The following is a 15,604-nucleotide window of genomic DNA, read 5'->3' on the forward strand; positions in this document are numbered from 1 at the left end:
AGGTCAGGTCACTGACCTATGACGTCATAAGTGAACCTCTGCACGGTCTTCAGATGTCGCAACTTCGCAACGCCCTCACTACCAGAGGAGATGTCACAGGGAAATGAAACTTGCAGGATCTAGTATCCATTATGAGTCCCACAAATTGTATATCTCGGATTTTTCCTAGAGGTCATATGAGGTCAGGTCATTTTCGTGACCTCACCATTATAAGTCAATGGGGAAAAATGAAAACTGCTATTCTGGCGCCGGGAACGATCTCTAACTATCTCAAGCACACCGAATCGTGATTTGGTGCACTCCTTGCAAGGTTAGATGCGTCACTTTTGCAATGTTGACCTTGCGTGACGTCATTTATGACGTCATCAAGGTCATATTAGTTTTTCGTCAATAACTCTTGATCAAATTGAGCTAGCGAGTCGGGAAAGCCACCAATAGACTCAGGAAGGCCTGCCGAATCGAATGATATGCGACATGACCTCTTTCGACCAACTTCGTGACCTGGGGGTGCTGACCTGACCTTGACCTGAGGTCAACACCCCAAGTTGACCTGACCCGGACAAAAAGTATATCATTCGACGCGCCTGAGCGAGGCGAACACGATGCTGCCAAAATCAGCGCTCTGCGGCCGTTTTTTGCGAAGTTATTCACCAAAAACTGAACCGTACCTTGGGGCACTTGACCTGACCTCAGAGGTCACCGGTTGACCTAGGACCTTAAAATCGGGTACCAATCTCTGCGTCTCGTAACGGCGCACACGCTCGTTTTTTCCGCGACGCGCTAGCTCCACCAGGGGCGAAACGGCGAGGGGGGGGGGTCGTACCCGCCCCCCCTCGGCCGGCGCGTATGTAGAAAACCAATAGGTCCGGCGAGGGTTAACCCTCGCCCGCACATGGGGAGGGGCTGCCACCCCCGCAGGTAGTCTTTCTGCTCTGCACTCAACATCTTAAGAGCTATAAGCCTGATTTCTCGTATAGCTGCTTCTCTATCCTTTCTTGATGTCCACTGAAAATTTCAAGGTTCTGTAGTTTTTGGTTTCGGAGATATGACCTTGTTTTTCAGGTCATGTCATGACCCAAATGACCAATTCTCAACATCTTGCGTTGGCTATGGGCCTTGTGAGCTTTTGACACCTTGATTTCGGCCTTTTTTGCCAGTCTTACCTCCCACCTATCATGGAACATGTTGTTCGACGATGTACAGATGTCAAGGTCAGGGTCAAGGTCAACCTAGGTCATCTAAAACAATTGCGTTTTAGGCAAGCTGAATTTATTTTTCGTGAAGTTTTTTAACTGCATTTTTGGTAAAAGCTTCTCAGATCATGAATTCATGTACCGACATATAAACAATCGGTGCACACATCAGTATACACACAGTCACACACAGACATACAAACACATAACAGTGACCTTGACCTAGCTTGACCTGAAATGACCTCAGCAGCAAAAATCTGGTCGGGTAGTGTGACAAAGAGTTTCTAGCGGACTTGGCACCAGAAAACGGCATCGTCATCGGTATATGATAAGCAGCGCACTTGATATCCAACGGTGACCCAAAACAGCAACATTTGTTAGCCCTCGCATGTGTAGGGGGGGGGGGGTCGGATGGACCCCCCCATGGTTTTTCGCGAATAACTCGCGTAAAAAGCGGCCGATTACGACGAAACTTTCAGTACCCTCACATTGATCAATTCTACACCTACTCTGAAAATTTCATGACCCTAACCCAAATGACCTTTGACCTGTGACCTCTTTTTCGAGACTATGTTTGGCCGGAATCGCGATTCTGCGTATGTCGGCTCGCATTAGCCGCGCGTTTGCAAGCTTTTCGTGGTTTCAAACGTTCAAACATGTGATTTGATGTTGCTTCCATGCATTAGGGTGGGTGTCAAGGTCACCTGAAGGTCAGGTCAGGTCATTGACCTTTGGTGACCTCGGGTGACCTCGGTTCACTTTTTCGAGTGTACATGTTTCTAGGCTAGTTTTTGGAGCTGAATTCGAATTTAGCGACCATTTGAACATTTACGAAGTAGTTTTGGTGCCTTCGTAACATGTTACGAAGCTGTCAGAGGCGGTTGACACGTACTACGAATACCCGTCACGACGCCTACTGGTTGACCTGACCTGACCTGACCCGACCTGGTCTAAATGCTTAAAGACATCATCTGTGATCAAAACTAACACGATATTCGTGATCAGCACCCCGAAAAACCTCTCAGCAGCCACACTTTACGACTTTTTAACAGGTCCCGATTTTCCCGACTTTGGGTCATTGACCTGACCTGGAAGGTCAACCAATGACCTAGGACCTTAAAATTGGGTATCATCGGCTTCCTCTCGTCACGGGCAACACGCTCGTTTTTTCCGCGAAGCTCTACTCGATCAGGGGCCAAACGGCAAGGGGGGGGTGGGTCCAACCGGATCCCCCCCTACACATTAGAAGCTGGCAAACGCCGCACACATGCGAGGGTTAGTTTGACCTGACCTGGAAGGTCAATGGCTGACCTGAGAAGGTAAAACTGGGTATCATTGGATTCGTCTCTTCCCAAATATTTTTTTTTGTCTTTACCGCGAAGCTCTATCTCCAACAGGAACGAAATGGCGCGGGGGGGGGGGTGCGAAGCTCTATCTCCAACAGGAACGAAATGGCGCGGGGGGGGGGGTGGCAGCCGATTCCCGGATATCTTTTTGACTTCTTGCTTTTTACGTAATGTCCGTTGACTAATCATCCTTTTACCTTTTATCATTTGACTTTTTGTCCGGAACCCGTGGCAACCCCCCCCCCCCCATATGCGTTCTAGGATGGGAAAATGGCATGTGCGGGCGAGGGTTAAGAGTGGCTTGACACATTCTTGAATTTGGCGTTGTATGCGGACCTGCATTCAAGAGGGAATTCAGGCTCAACTCAAGCACTGCTTGGAGGGCTGATGGTATTTGCTTATTTATTTAACGATCTCTTATAATCTCGAACCCAAAAATAGGAGAAGTCAGTCGCTACAATTGTAACAAAAACAAGTGCAATTTGTTGCTCAAACGCACGCACATAGATGTTGAACGGAGCAATGCACACTACACAATGCACATGACAAGCCAATCTTCGAATTATAATTGGAAAACACTGGGAAGGTTTTTGGTTATATTACTTTAAGTTGGCTACACATGTGTTTCGATTTAAATCTTTTTCAAGCCATAAAGACAAAATAAAATGTAAATAATTCGCCTAAACATCAAAGTTGTCGAAATAGTTTGCGACACAACACAGATTAAAATTCAAATAGGAATGCTTCACACACGTCGTTTCTCACTTTGTACTTCTAGTTTTTAGATCGTGCAAAATAAGTTCAGCCGTAAATCTGCTCAGTTTCACTTTTCCTGCATTACCATTTAGATTGTCAAATATGTGAATATAAGCTGCTTCTACAGCCTGCCTATGCTTCTTTGTCCAACCCCTACACAACACCGACATATCATCCAGGGAGATGTCTTGCCTCATCTACGTGTTGCACAAGGGCGTTGGACAGACGGTGGTACCTAAGGTCACTCTTATGCTCCTTTTGCCTAGTTTTAATGCCCCTGTATGTTTCACCGACGTAACGTTTATCACATGCACCACAAGGAATTTTGTAAACGACACTATCCTCATTAGTAGAACCTTTCTTCTTCGTTTGTACAAGATTTTTAATGGTCATTTTTTAATGCAGGCCCGCTGGGGATGAAATATTGATAGTTTCCCTTACAAAATTGTCCACAGCTTCTACTTCTTTTGATGCTGGGACTGAGAGATACCTCCGTCAGATTGCAGATTGATGGCCTGGCGATGGGTTCGCCGTTGAGCCCGGTACTCGCCTGCCTTTTCATGGAGACATTAAAAGCGGACCACTTCTTGAGCATTGCTGGTACCGATACGACCTGGCTCCGGTATGTCGGTGACATTCTGGTCATCATCAACAAAGATGTGGATTTAAATTGTATTTTGCAGCAGCTGAACAGTGTGCATCAGAAGAAACAATTTACCTCCGAAGAGGAGGAAGATGGCACTATTGCATTTCTGGACGCATGCATCCATAATCGGGGCAACAAGGCTGTATTTTCAGTGTACAGGAAGCCCACCAACAAGAACGACCTGATACACTTCTACTCGGCGCACAGCAGTCGAACAAAAACTGGAGTCTTGCTGGGATTTTATCTTCGAGCACTTCGCACTTGCTCAGAAGAATTTATCAGGGACGAGCCGAACTACATTAAAGAAGTATTTATTGGACTCAAGTACCCGCCAGGTCTTTTATGTCAGCTAGAGAAGAGGGCCGTCAAAATACAAGCTAGAGCTTCAAACGCCACAAGGAATAGCAAGAGGAGGTATCTCTCAGTCCCAGCATCAAAAGAAGTAGAAGCTGTGGACAATTTTGTAAGGGAAACTATCAATATTTCATCCCCAGCGGGCCTGACCATTAAAAATCTTGAAATGAGGATAGTGTCGTTTACAAAATTCCTTGTGGTGTATGTGATAAATGTTACGTCGGTGAAACATACAGGGGCATTAAAACTAGGCAAAAGGAGCATAAGAGTGACCTTAGGTACCACCGTCTGTCCAACGCCCTTGTGCAACACGTAGATGAGGCAAGACATCTCCCCGGATGTTATGTCTGTGTTGTGTAGGGGTTGGACAAAGAAGCATAGGCAGGCTGTAGAAGCAGCTTATATTCACATATTTGACAATCTAAATGGTAATGCAGTAAAAGTGAAACTGAGCAGATTTACGGCTGAACTTATTTTGCACGATCTAAAAACTAGAAGTACAAAGTGAGAAACGACGTGTGTGAAGCATTCCTATTTGCATTTTAATCTGTGTCGCAAACTATTTTGACAACTTTGATGTTTAGGCGAATTATTTACATTTTATTTTGTCTTTATGGCTTGAAAAAGATTTATATCGAAACACATGTGTAGCCAACTTAAAGTAATATAACCAAAAACGTTCCCATTGTTTTCCATTTATAATTCAATTTGTCTATCTATATCAAAAGCCAATCTTCATAGAACTAGCACCGCCCTACGTCTAGTCAGGTCAAGGTCAGGTCACAGCCTCACAGGTGTCGTATAGCATATCATTCGATTTGGAACGTCTTCCTGTGTCCATTGATGGTTTCCCAACTCGCACTAGCTCAGTGTAACTGCAAGAGTTATTGACGAAAAACTCCGATGACCTTGACATGACATATAACATCGCTAAGAATCGGGACTGGGAGGTGTATGGAATCACGCTTACAGTCTGAGATGGTCTTGATGTCTTAGATCATTTCCGGCGCAAAAATAACAGTTTCCATAGTTTCTCCACTGACTGTGAGGTCACGTGATCAGCCTGATGTACCTGGTAATGACCGAGCCGGTAGTGGTCATGTTGCATGTCAAACGCTTGGTGTTGTTGAGCTGAATACATCTCGTTTCATCGTTGTAACATGCCTCTGACACAATCTATTGTCGAAAATATGCTAGTGACTTTTTATCGCCTGTTTGATGGGCCTCAGAATCAAATGAAGCGATTTTGAAGACATAGAGGAGCCAAATGTTGATTTAGAGTCACAAACATTGCATAGAGGCGAGATTTCCTGCCATGGGCTCAACGTGCGACGCAGTCGGTGCATTGAGAAACTGCGGAACATCGTCAATCTAAAAGTTTCCCTGCCCCTGCTGGTTTCAGTCTCGGTCCAATGCTGCTGGCGAGGCCTGCTCTGTTGCCACCGCTGCTGCTGCTGCTGCTGCTGCTGCTGCCCGGGCTCTCGCTGGCCGGCCCTGGGGAGACCGAGCTGCCGCCCGCGCAGCAGGCCAACACCACCGGCTGTTTCCCAGTGCAGGTGCGGCGCGCCGCGCAGCTGCCCATGCTGCACGCCTACGGGCACCTGGTGGCCGTCTTCGCCGACACCGGAGACACCTTCTCCGCGGACGCTGCCTCTGAAGAGTTTGTGCTGGTAGCTGCGCGACTGCGCGTCGCCTGTCCTCGGAAGCCGGTGCAGCTGCGCATGCTGCTGTGTGCACGCAGTGACCCGACCGGGCTGCCGTGCTCGCGGCACCTGCTGCGCTCTGACCGGCGGCGGCGGCGCGGCCTGCGGCGTCGGCGCCGGAGGGGCGGCAGGCCCCCGCGGCGGCCGCAGACGCCCCTCAGCGTCACCGTGGCGCCGTGTCAGGGCATGACCAGCGTGGAGGCGTCGGCGCTGGTGCTGCGCTGGCTGCACGCCGTCGAGCCGTGGCAGAGGCGCGGCCGCCACCTGGCCGTGGCGCTGAGCGGCGGCGAGCAGCTGGCGGAGCACGGGGGCACCATCCACCTGGAGATCGACTACGAGATGAACGGTAGGTTCCGCCATTTTTCCAACTAAATTTCTTCTTCTTTACTTGTTTTCCATGCTCCTTCTGTTATTCATAGACTTGGTGTTGATTTCACTGACGTCTAACGAAATGACAGACTCTAACGTCATTCCATCCACCCACCAGATCATTGAACAAGCTTCTGCTAGCTATTTCTGATTGCGTCGTCCGTAAATGTCGTGCCTGAATTTCACGCCGGTCGTGTTTCGTCGCGTCTCAGATAACTGGAAGACAGATTAGATATGTCTCTTTTTAGCACCTCAGTGTCCGGTGTCCGTGATTGGGTCTGAGAGTCGCGGCACCTAGTCAATGGAACTTAACTGTGATTCAAGAGAACCTACAGCATCATAGAAAATGCGAGAATCTCTATAGCTGCTCTGAATGCACGAAGAGCAGGGACGGGATTCCTACGCACACCTAGGACAAATTACTTTTCATTTACAAGACATGGAACCGTATCATGAACAGAGCCTCGATACGGGTGTGCCTAATTATCAGGGCATATCGGTATGCACTCTTTTGAGTATTTATGTTAATCTGCGACTCGTTAACGCTAGAAAAAAACACAGGCATGAGGCAGGCCCAAAGGGCCCCTTGTGGTTTTTCGCAGATATCTTTATAAAAAGGCCACGAATTTTGACACGCAGTTTCAGTACCTGTCTGGACATATTGCGCACTGCCTGAAAAAAATGGGCCCTAGGGTCTTTTTAGGTCTCTAGATCAAATTCAGGTCATGGTTGTCGTTCCTTTTCGGTTGAAAAAGTTGTGCACAGAAACAAATCACAATAAATTAGATTATCAATCTAGAGACTCCGAAGTCAAACAGAAATTTTAATAACAAACTATGTTTTGAAAAGCTAAAGAAAATATGTAATAAAATATTTAATACTATTTTTTTGCTTGCAAGTGCTTTATTTGAAACTTTTACGAAACCTCAGCGAGCGGTGCATCACTGCATTTTATTCTTTTTGAGAACAAAAAAGTGTATTGAATTCTTACGCGCCCTGATTTCTTTTGGGGTGTGTTATAGACGTATTGAGGAGCTTTGCTGTGTCGATGTGCACTCATCTATCCGTATTCCGTAATAAGACACTGTAATCTATTGTTCAAAAAAGCTTGTTCAGGAGGTAAAAGCAAAAACACGTGTTCAGTTGCAGCTGCAGACATCCTTTTTAAATTTCACTGATAAGAAAATTGCGTAACAGGCTTGCCTTGTTCAGTTCGCCGGTGCAAATAAATGCGCATTTTTCTCTCTTTGTAATATGGTGTAGTTCGATTCTTTCACCTTGCATTTATTGCATATCGGCTTGCGGTTTGTTGTTGTTTTGGTTGATGGAACGCTATCTGAGGATGATATTTTGCCTTCCATGCACATTACACGAAGCCATCAATGCTTTTTCCTTTCCCTCCTAACATAACCCGCGCCCCGCAGGACTATCGGCGGACCCTGCAATCCGTGGGGGGGGGGGGGGGGGGGGGGGGGGGGGAAGGCGCTCGGGCCCCTAAGATCTAGGAAAGTTACCGGCCGATTTCCAAAATTCAAACGGCGTTAGATAGACCCATCGGGAACCTACCTTGTGATCCAATTTCATTGTTCTCAGGCCAATCGATGACGTCACAGATCAGATCAAATGTCGCATTTTTACCGTTCACAGGTTGTAAAATCGAGTAAAATTTATTTCATTGAAAATCATCGATTGGGTATTGTTCGTCAAACAAATATTTTACTATTTGAGGTCACTGTACCAGGACAGGTCACAGAGGTCAGGTCACTGAGGGTCCCAATGCATGTTTCGTGTGTCGTGTGATACATGGTTTATGGTCCATTTTACATGACAAATGCGATTATGTGAGTTAGGCAGCCTTTGGGGCAGTTAACCCTCGCCGGACCTATTGGTTTTCTACATACGCGCCGGCCGAGGGGGGGGGGGGGGGCGGGTACGACCCCCCCCCCTCGCCGTTTCGCCCCTGGTGGAGCTAGCGCGTCGCGGAAAAAAACGAGCGTGTGCGCCGTTACGAGACGCAGAGATTGGTACCCGATTTTAAGGTCCTAGGTCAACCGGTGACCTCTGAGGTCAGGTCAAGTGCCCCAAGGTACGGTTCAGTTTTTGGTGAATAACTTCGCAAAAAACGGCCGCAGAGCGCCGATTTTGGCAGCATCGTGTTCGTCTCGCTCAGGCGCGTCGAATGATATACTTTTTGTCCGGGTCAGGTCAACTTCGGGTGTTGACCTCAGGTCAAGGTCAGGTCAGCACCCCCAGGTCACGAAGTTGGTCGAAAGAGGTCATGTCGCATATCATTTGATTCGGCAGGTCTTCCTGAGTCCATTGGTGGCTTTCCCGACTCGCTAGCTCAATTTGATCAAGAGTTATTGACGAAAAACTAATATGACCTTGATGACGTCATAAATGACGTCACGCAAGGTCAACATTGCAAAAGTGACGCATCTAACCTTGCAAGGAGTGCATCAAATCTCGATTCTGTGTGCTTAAGATAGTTGGAGATCGTTCCCGACGCCAGAATAGCAGTTTTCATTTTTCCCCATTGACTTATAATGGTGAGGTCACGAAAATGACCTGACCTCATATGACCTTTAGGAAAAATCCGAGATATACAAGTTGTGGGACTCATAATGGATACTAGATCCTGCAAGTTTCATTTCCCTGTGACATCTCCTCTGGCAGTGAGGGCGTTGCGAAGTTGCGACATCTGAAGACCGTGCAGAGGTTCACTTATGACGTCATAGGTCAGTGACCTGACCTGACCCAAAAATGCGGTTGGTGTCAAAAGATCCGGCTTGGATCAAAGGTCAGGTATTCCAAGTTTCAGCTCTCTATCGCCAGCGTGTTCGGAGCTATCGCGAAAAAAACCCTATGGGGGGGGGGGCGGCACCCGCCCCCCCCCCCCCTCGGCCGGCGAGGGTTAAGGTTACGTTCTGATGAAGGTCAGGTCAAGGTCAGGTCAAATTAGGTCAACTTTCAAAGTTGATATTTTTGCATAAAATGGGTATTGATTCGATGCAGCTCGTCACGGGGAGTGTAATGGTGGTCTTTGTTTTACGCTACGTGGTCTAAAATTGTTAAATGAGTTTACAATTTTGACGTCATCAATTTTAAGTTTTTTTTTGCTATAACTTGGCCAAAAAAGTGGCATCGATCTCAAATTTGGTAGGTGAATGAAAGACGCAAGGGACTTTCATATTGATTCAAATTCAATGTTTTTTTTTTTTCGAAATTCTAAACCTTGAGTTTTTTTACTATTATATCTAAAAAATTACTTTTTGAGTTTTGGGGTCAAAATCCGAAAATTCAAAATCCAAATAGCTTTTTTATCCCTGATAATTTTACACCTTTTATGTCCCGAATTTTTTTTTTTGTATCTTCAAAGCTTTAGGCCTGACAGCTCTTCCCGCGAAACCTTTTCATGGGTCGTAAATGGCTTAACATGACGTCATTTTGACATCATTTGTGACCAAACTATCTAGCCTTTGGACATTTTTGGTCACAATGTGTTGAATGGAGGGGTCCTTAACCCGCGCCCTGATGGGGGGGGCCATTTTGGCCCCCCCCTGTGGTTTTTCTTAAATAGCGAGAAAACGGCGGCGCGCAGCGCCGCCAAATTTTGGGTACCTTACCGGGCATCAATTTGACACCTTCACACAAAATTTCAAGTCACAGGTCACCTCAGGTCAGGAGTTATTGAGGTCAAACTGAGGTCATGTTCGAGCAAAAATGAGCAAAAAACATGACATCTTGAAACGCTCACCAATTCTACAGTTAACAAGCAATTTTAAAGTTCTTTATGTGGTTGTGTAGAGAAAAGACGGCGCTACAAAACTGCCATCTCGGATTTTCGAAATTTTGGGATTTTGACCCCCAAAAATCAAAAAAATTGATTTTTTTAGAAAAACTAAAAAAATTTCCAAAAAAATTTCGAATTTCGAAAAAAACCGGAATATATGTGATAGTCCCTGCGCTCTTCGATATACATACCAAATTTTAGATCGATACCTCTTTTTTTGGCCAAGTTATAGCGAAAAAACTGTTAAAAATTGATGACGTCAAATTTTTGAACTCAATTTTTAGCAATTCTAGACCTCGTAGCGCAAAACGGAGACCACCATTGAACTCCTCGTGACGAGCTGCATCGAATCGATACCCATTTTATGCAAAAATATCAACTTTGAAATTTGACCTAATTTGACCTGACCTTGACCTTGACCTTGACCTGACCTTGACCAAAACGTGACCTTAGCTGGCCCTAAAGTCTGTCTGACACACATAATCGCATTTGTCATGTAAAATGGACCATAAAACATGTATCACACGACACTTTCATATTGTGACCCCCCAGTGACCTGACCTCTGTGACCTGACCTGGTATCAGTGACCTCAAATAGCAAAATATGTGTTTGAAGAACATTTCTCCATCGATGATTTTCAATGAAATGCATTTTACTCGATTTTACAACGCATTTCTTGAAATGCCTGTAAACGGTGAAAATTCGACTTTTGACCTGACCTGTGACGTCATCGGTTTGACCGAGGTCAATGAAATTGGGTCACAAGGTAGTTCCCCGCTGGGGCTATCCAACACCGTTTACCGCTTGTCGCTATGTTGCGTGGTTCTCGAGATCTGAGGGGGGGGGGGGCCAAAATGGCCCCCCCCATCAGACCGCGTTGCTCGGCAGACCCCATCTGGGCGCGGGTTAACATTTGGTGACGATATCTGCAGTCATTTAGGAGATATCTACGGAAAAGGACAAGGTGCCGTTTCGCCCCCCCCCCCTATGTGGTGCGGGTTAAACCAGCGCCAACGTGTTTGTAAGCGCGTAGTTGTTAAAACGAGTCTATGGGACCTGACCTCAGAGGTAACCGGTTGACCTGAAACCTCAAAATCGGACTCCATTCCCTGCGTCTCTTGACGGCGTTTGAGATACGCTGTTTTTTGCAACACTAGTTCAATTATTGGTGATTTGAAGAGGAAGTCACACATTTTCCTCTGATTGGTGCGAATGTGGAAAATCGATTGATAAGGCGTTTATCATGACTTGCTCGTTAGGCTTTGCAGCGACTTTGGGTCGGAGCTTATCGGCTGGGAGCGTTTTCAAATGGACATTCCAAAGGACAAATGGACTAAAAAGGCGAAGAACAACGAATAGTCCCACCTTCTCACATAACTTTATTGTGTTGTGTCGGAGTCAGGGAGACTCGACTCCGACTATGCAACCGAAAGTTCTAGCACGAGGTGGCGATGCCTCTAAAATCACGGCGTTTCCCGGCTGTCAGGCCACAATGCTTTGATTAAAGGCATGGTCGTACCTATCCTGTCGAGATTCGGGACATTTTGTGCTCATGCTTTTGCCTTTCGTGCATGTAGCACAATAATTATATACGGACGGCGACTGCGGCTGTGCATAGTGTGTGAGGTGTAGTGTGGAGCGGCCAGAAGGACAAAAAGTGCAGCCATAATGGATAATGATGTAAATAATAAACCAATTAATACAAATCAAATATATTCAAAATACACAAAGCTTTCGGCTTAAACAGCCTTGATCACTGTGAGTTGTGGCAATGTATAATCGGTACAACACAAATATTCGCAGTAACATATAATCATATAAGCAGCCATAATGCCATAATGCATAATGCTTTGACCTTTTAGATCGTGTTACATTTCAAACGTTTCTTTTAGGACATTTTTAGACCTGATACCACATTCCTATATCAATCGGCGCATTGGCCGACTGATATTGATAAATCGTCTTCACCGGGCGTACCATCAATTTCAAGCCATAACTATGATAAATGAACAGCAACAATGCAGTTCAGTGTCATTTAATCAGGTCGCATGGACGTGCCTAGTGATCCTGATTAGCGCGGGCGGGGCAGGTGGCGGCGGTGGAGGCGGTGTGTGATCGCTATGCCACTGTGAACCGCTATATGTGCCCGCTGTGTGCCCGCTGTGTACAGCTGTGTACAGCCGTGTGTCACCGTGTGCTGTTATGTGCCGCCGGTCGGTGTGCCGCTGTGTGTCGCTGTGTTGTTGTGCCGCTGTGTGTCGCTGTGTTGTTGTGGCTATGTGTTAGGCCGTGTGCCGCTGTGTGACCCTTGAGCCACAGTGTTCCGCTGCGTGCCGCCGTGTACTGCTGTGCCGCCGGTAAGTGTGCCACCGTGTGTCCCTATGTGCCGCCATGTGCCGTTGTGTGCCACCGTGTGTTCCTATGTGCCGCCGTGTGCCATTGTGCCGCCAGTCAGTATGCCACCGTGTGTCCCTATGTGCCGTCATGTGCCGCCGTGTGTCGCCGGTCGGTGTGGTGACCTAACCCGCTCACCGTCGCCCCCGTGCCCCGCTGTGCCGCAGTGTTCCGTTGTGTGCGAATATGTGCCGCTGTGTGCCGCCGGCCAGTGTGCTGACCTGGACCGACGGTCGTCGATGACGATGACGCCGACGGCGCGTCGTGCCGCACCTCGGCCGCACCCCGGGCCCTGTCGGTGACGCTCGCCGCGCGGCCTTTGCAGCGGCGGCGTTCAATCGCCAAATGGGTCCTTTGTCACGCCGCGTACAAAGTGGACTGTCCCCGGGTCCGGCGAACGGAACAAACAGATGACGAGCTGACTAAAAGCTCAACGGAGGCACGGTAATAGCGTCCCGCCCACGACACTAACGCTGTGTACGGTTCGCCAAGATTGAAAACGTGCATTGTTTTCCTGCAATGAATATTTATGAAATTAAAAATCAATGCACGATCGATCTGCTTGCAAGACCTTCAGTGTTATGACATGGTGTTTTGATAAGCATCATATTTGGCGCCCGATATCAACGGAGATCACTTGCGGGTAGAAAAGATAACGGGTAGGAAAGATAGAATTAAGTTAAGCAGTTGCAGCTTGTGACTACGCTAGTATAATTTCAAACTGTATATTTTTTCAACACATATTTTTATTCAAATATGCTTTTTTCAATGTTTTGATGACAATTAGCGTCTGATGACTTGATGAACATTGAACTGATCAACGATTGCTTCTTTCTAAGCTGGAAACCTACTCAAAGCAACCATAGTTCTAATTTGACCAAATCTGCACCAAATGTGCACCAAATGTGCACCAAATGTGCACCAAATGTGTACCAGAAAAGAGAGAGAGAGAGAGAGAGAGAGAGAGAGAGAGAGAGAGAGAGAGAGAGAGAGAGAGAGAGAGAGAGAGAGAGAGAGAGAGAGAGAGAGAGAGAGAGAGAGAGAGAGAGAGAGAGAGAGAGAGAGAGAGAGAGAGAGAGAGAGAGAGAGAGAGAGAGAGAGAGAGAGAGAGAGAGAGAGAGAGAGAGAGAGAGAGAGAGAGAGAGAGAGAGAGAGAGAGAGAGAGAGAGAGAGAGAGAGAGAGAGAGAGAGAGAGAGAGAGAGAGAGAGAGAGAGAGAGAGAGAGAGAGAGAGAGAGAGAGAGAGAGAGAGAGAGAGAGAGAGAGAGAGAGAGAGAGAGAGAGAGAGAGAGAGAGAGAGAGAGAGAGAGAGAGAGAGAGAGAGAGAGAGAGAGAGAGAGAGAGAGAGAGAGAGAGAGAGAGAGAGAGAGAGAGAGAGAGAGAGAGAGAGAGAGAGAGAGAGAGAGAGAGAGAGAGAGAGAGAGAGAGAGAGAGAGAGAGAGAGAGAGAGAGAGAGAGAGAGAGAGAGAGAGAGAGAGAGAGAGAGAGAGAGAGAGAGAGAGAGAGAGAGAGAGAGAGAGAGAGAGAGAGAGAGAGAGAGAGAGAGAGAGAGAGAGAGAGAGAGAGAGAGAGAGAGAGAGAGCGGGACTGATGTATTGAAAACGTTTGAGCACGGACACGCTGCCCTGTTGCACTGAATAATTTGAACTGTTATACAACTGCATAACAAAGATATGCTTCAGAACTATTTTTGATCCTGAACGGTTTACACCTGCTTGAAGGAATTCAAATTTCCGTCAAGAAACAACAATCTCGCCTAACAGCTTCCTTTCCCTTAAGCTGGCTGGACCCTCAGAGGAAGTCGATGTAAAGACACTTCGTCTCTAAGAGCAGCAAATCTGTCCCGCACTTGCCAGCACGGGTAGGTCGTAAATACACACAAACAGGCCAACACCCATCCAATAATAAACAAACAGGAGGAAGTTGATAGACAGTGGGATAGAGTAAATACAACGGGACTGATGTCAGCATGGAACTTCTTCAGCCTACGTTGAACTGGTGCACTTTGTCTATACTGTTGGCATCCATTGTTTGATGCTTCTAATGTTAAGCATTTGGACAAGGTCGGGTCAGGTCAGGTCAGGTCAACCGGTAGGGGTTGTGACGGGTATTCGTAATACGTGTCAACCGCCTCTGACAGCTTCGTTACATGTTACGAAGACACCAAAACTACTTCGTAAATGTTCAAATGGCTGCTAAATTCGAATTCAGCTCCAAAAACTAGCCTGGAAACATGTAAAACTCGAAAAAGTAAACCGAGGTCACCCGAGGTCACCAAAGGTCAGTGACCTGACCTGACCTTCAGGTGACCTTGACATCCACCCTAATGTATGGGAGCAACATCAAATCACATGTTTGAACGTTTGAAACCACGAAAAGCTTGCAAACGCGCGGCTAATGCGAGCCGACATACGCCGAATCGCGATTCCGGCCAAACATTGTCTCGGAAAAGAGGTAACAGGTCAAAGGTCATTTGGGTCAGGGTCATAAAATTTTCAGGGTAGGTGTAAAATTGATCAATGCGAAGGTACTGAAAGTTTCGTCGCGATAGGCCGCTTTCTACGCGAGTTATTCGCGAAAAACCTTAGGGGGGGTTGCATCAACCCCCCCCCCCCCTGTGCCGGCGAGGGTTAAATTCGGTTACCGGTCACTGCGTTTCGTAACCCTGTAGACGCTTATTTTTCCCGCGAGGCTCTAATGTTTATTTGTTTATTTGTTTATTTATTGGCATAGCGTCCACAGGCAAAGCCCCACTTACGGATGCAGTCGCACACTGACAATAACAACCACTCACACACACTGGATGGAAATAAATATGAGTGATAACACTGATCAAAATCCAAATAAATTAACAAGATGGCAAGAGCCTAAAAGTAAACCGACAGGCAACAGCCTAAGAATACAGAAGACATGAGCAAAAGCCTAAGAGAATATACAAGTATAGGCACCTGGCTAATGAGCGAGGCTAAAAGTATACTGACATGAGAAATCCCCTAAAAGTAATCAGCACAGGCAATAGCCTGAAATCCTAAGAGTGTAGGTATAAGCAA

At 46.8% G+C, this 15,604-nt stretch overlaps 1 protein-coding gene across 1 annotated transcript in view; it reads left to right on the plus strand.

Annotated features, from left to right (window-relative positions):
* The first annotated feature begins 5,707 nt into the window (after window positions 1-5,707).
* Window positions 5,708-15,604, plus strand: part of LOC122368008 (ALK tyrosine kinase receptor-like) — a 140,808-nt gene continuing 130,911 nt past the window's right edge. Inside the window, exon 1 of the mRNA XM_043341597.1 lies at window positions 5,708-6,344. Within this exon, the coding sequence (XP_043197532.1) occupies window positions 5,708-6,344 (637 nt within the window). The remainder of the gene's footprint in view (window positions 6,345-15,604) is intronic.

Source organism: Amphibalanus amphitrite, unplaced genomic scaffold (genome assembly GCF_019059575.1).
Source record: "Amphibalanus amphitrite isolate SeventyFive unplaced genomic scaffold, NRLGWU_Aamphi_draft 000914F_arrow, whole genome shotgun sequence".
Classification (NCBI taxonomy): Eukaryota; Metazoa; Arthropoda; class Thecostraca; order Balanomorpha; family Balanidae; genus Amphibalanus; species Amphibalanus amphitrite.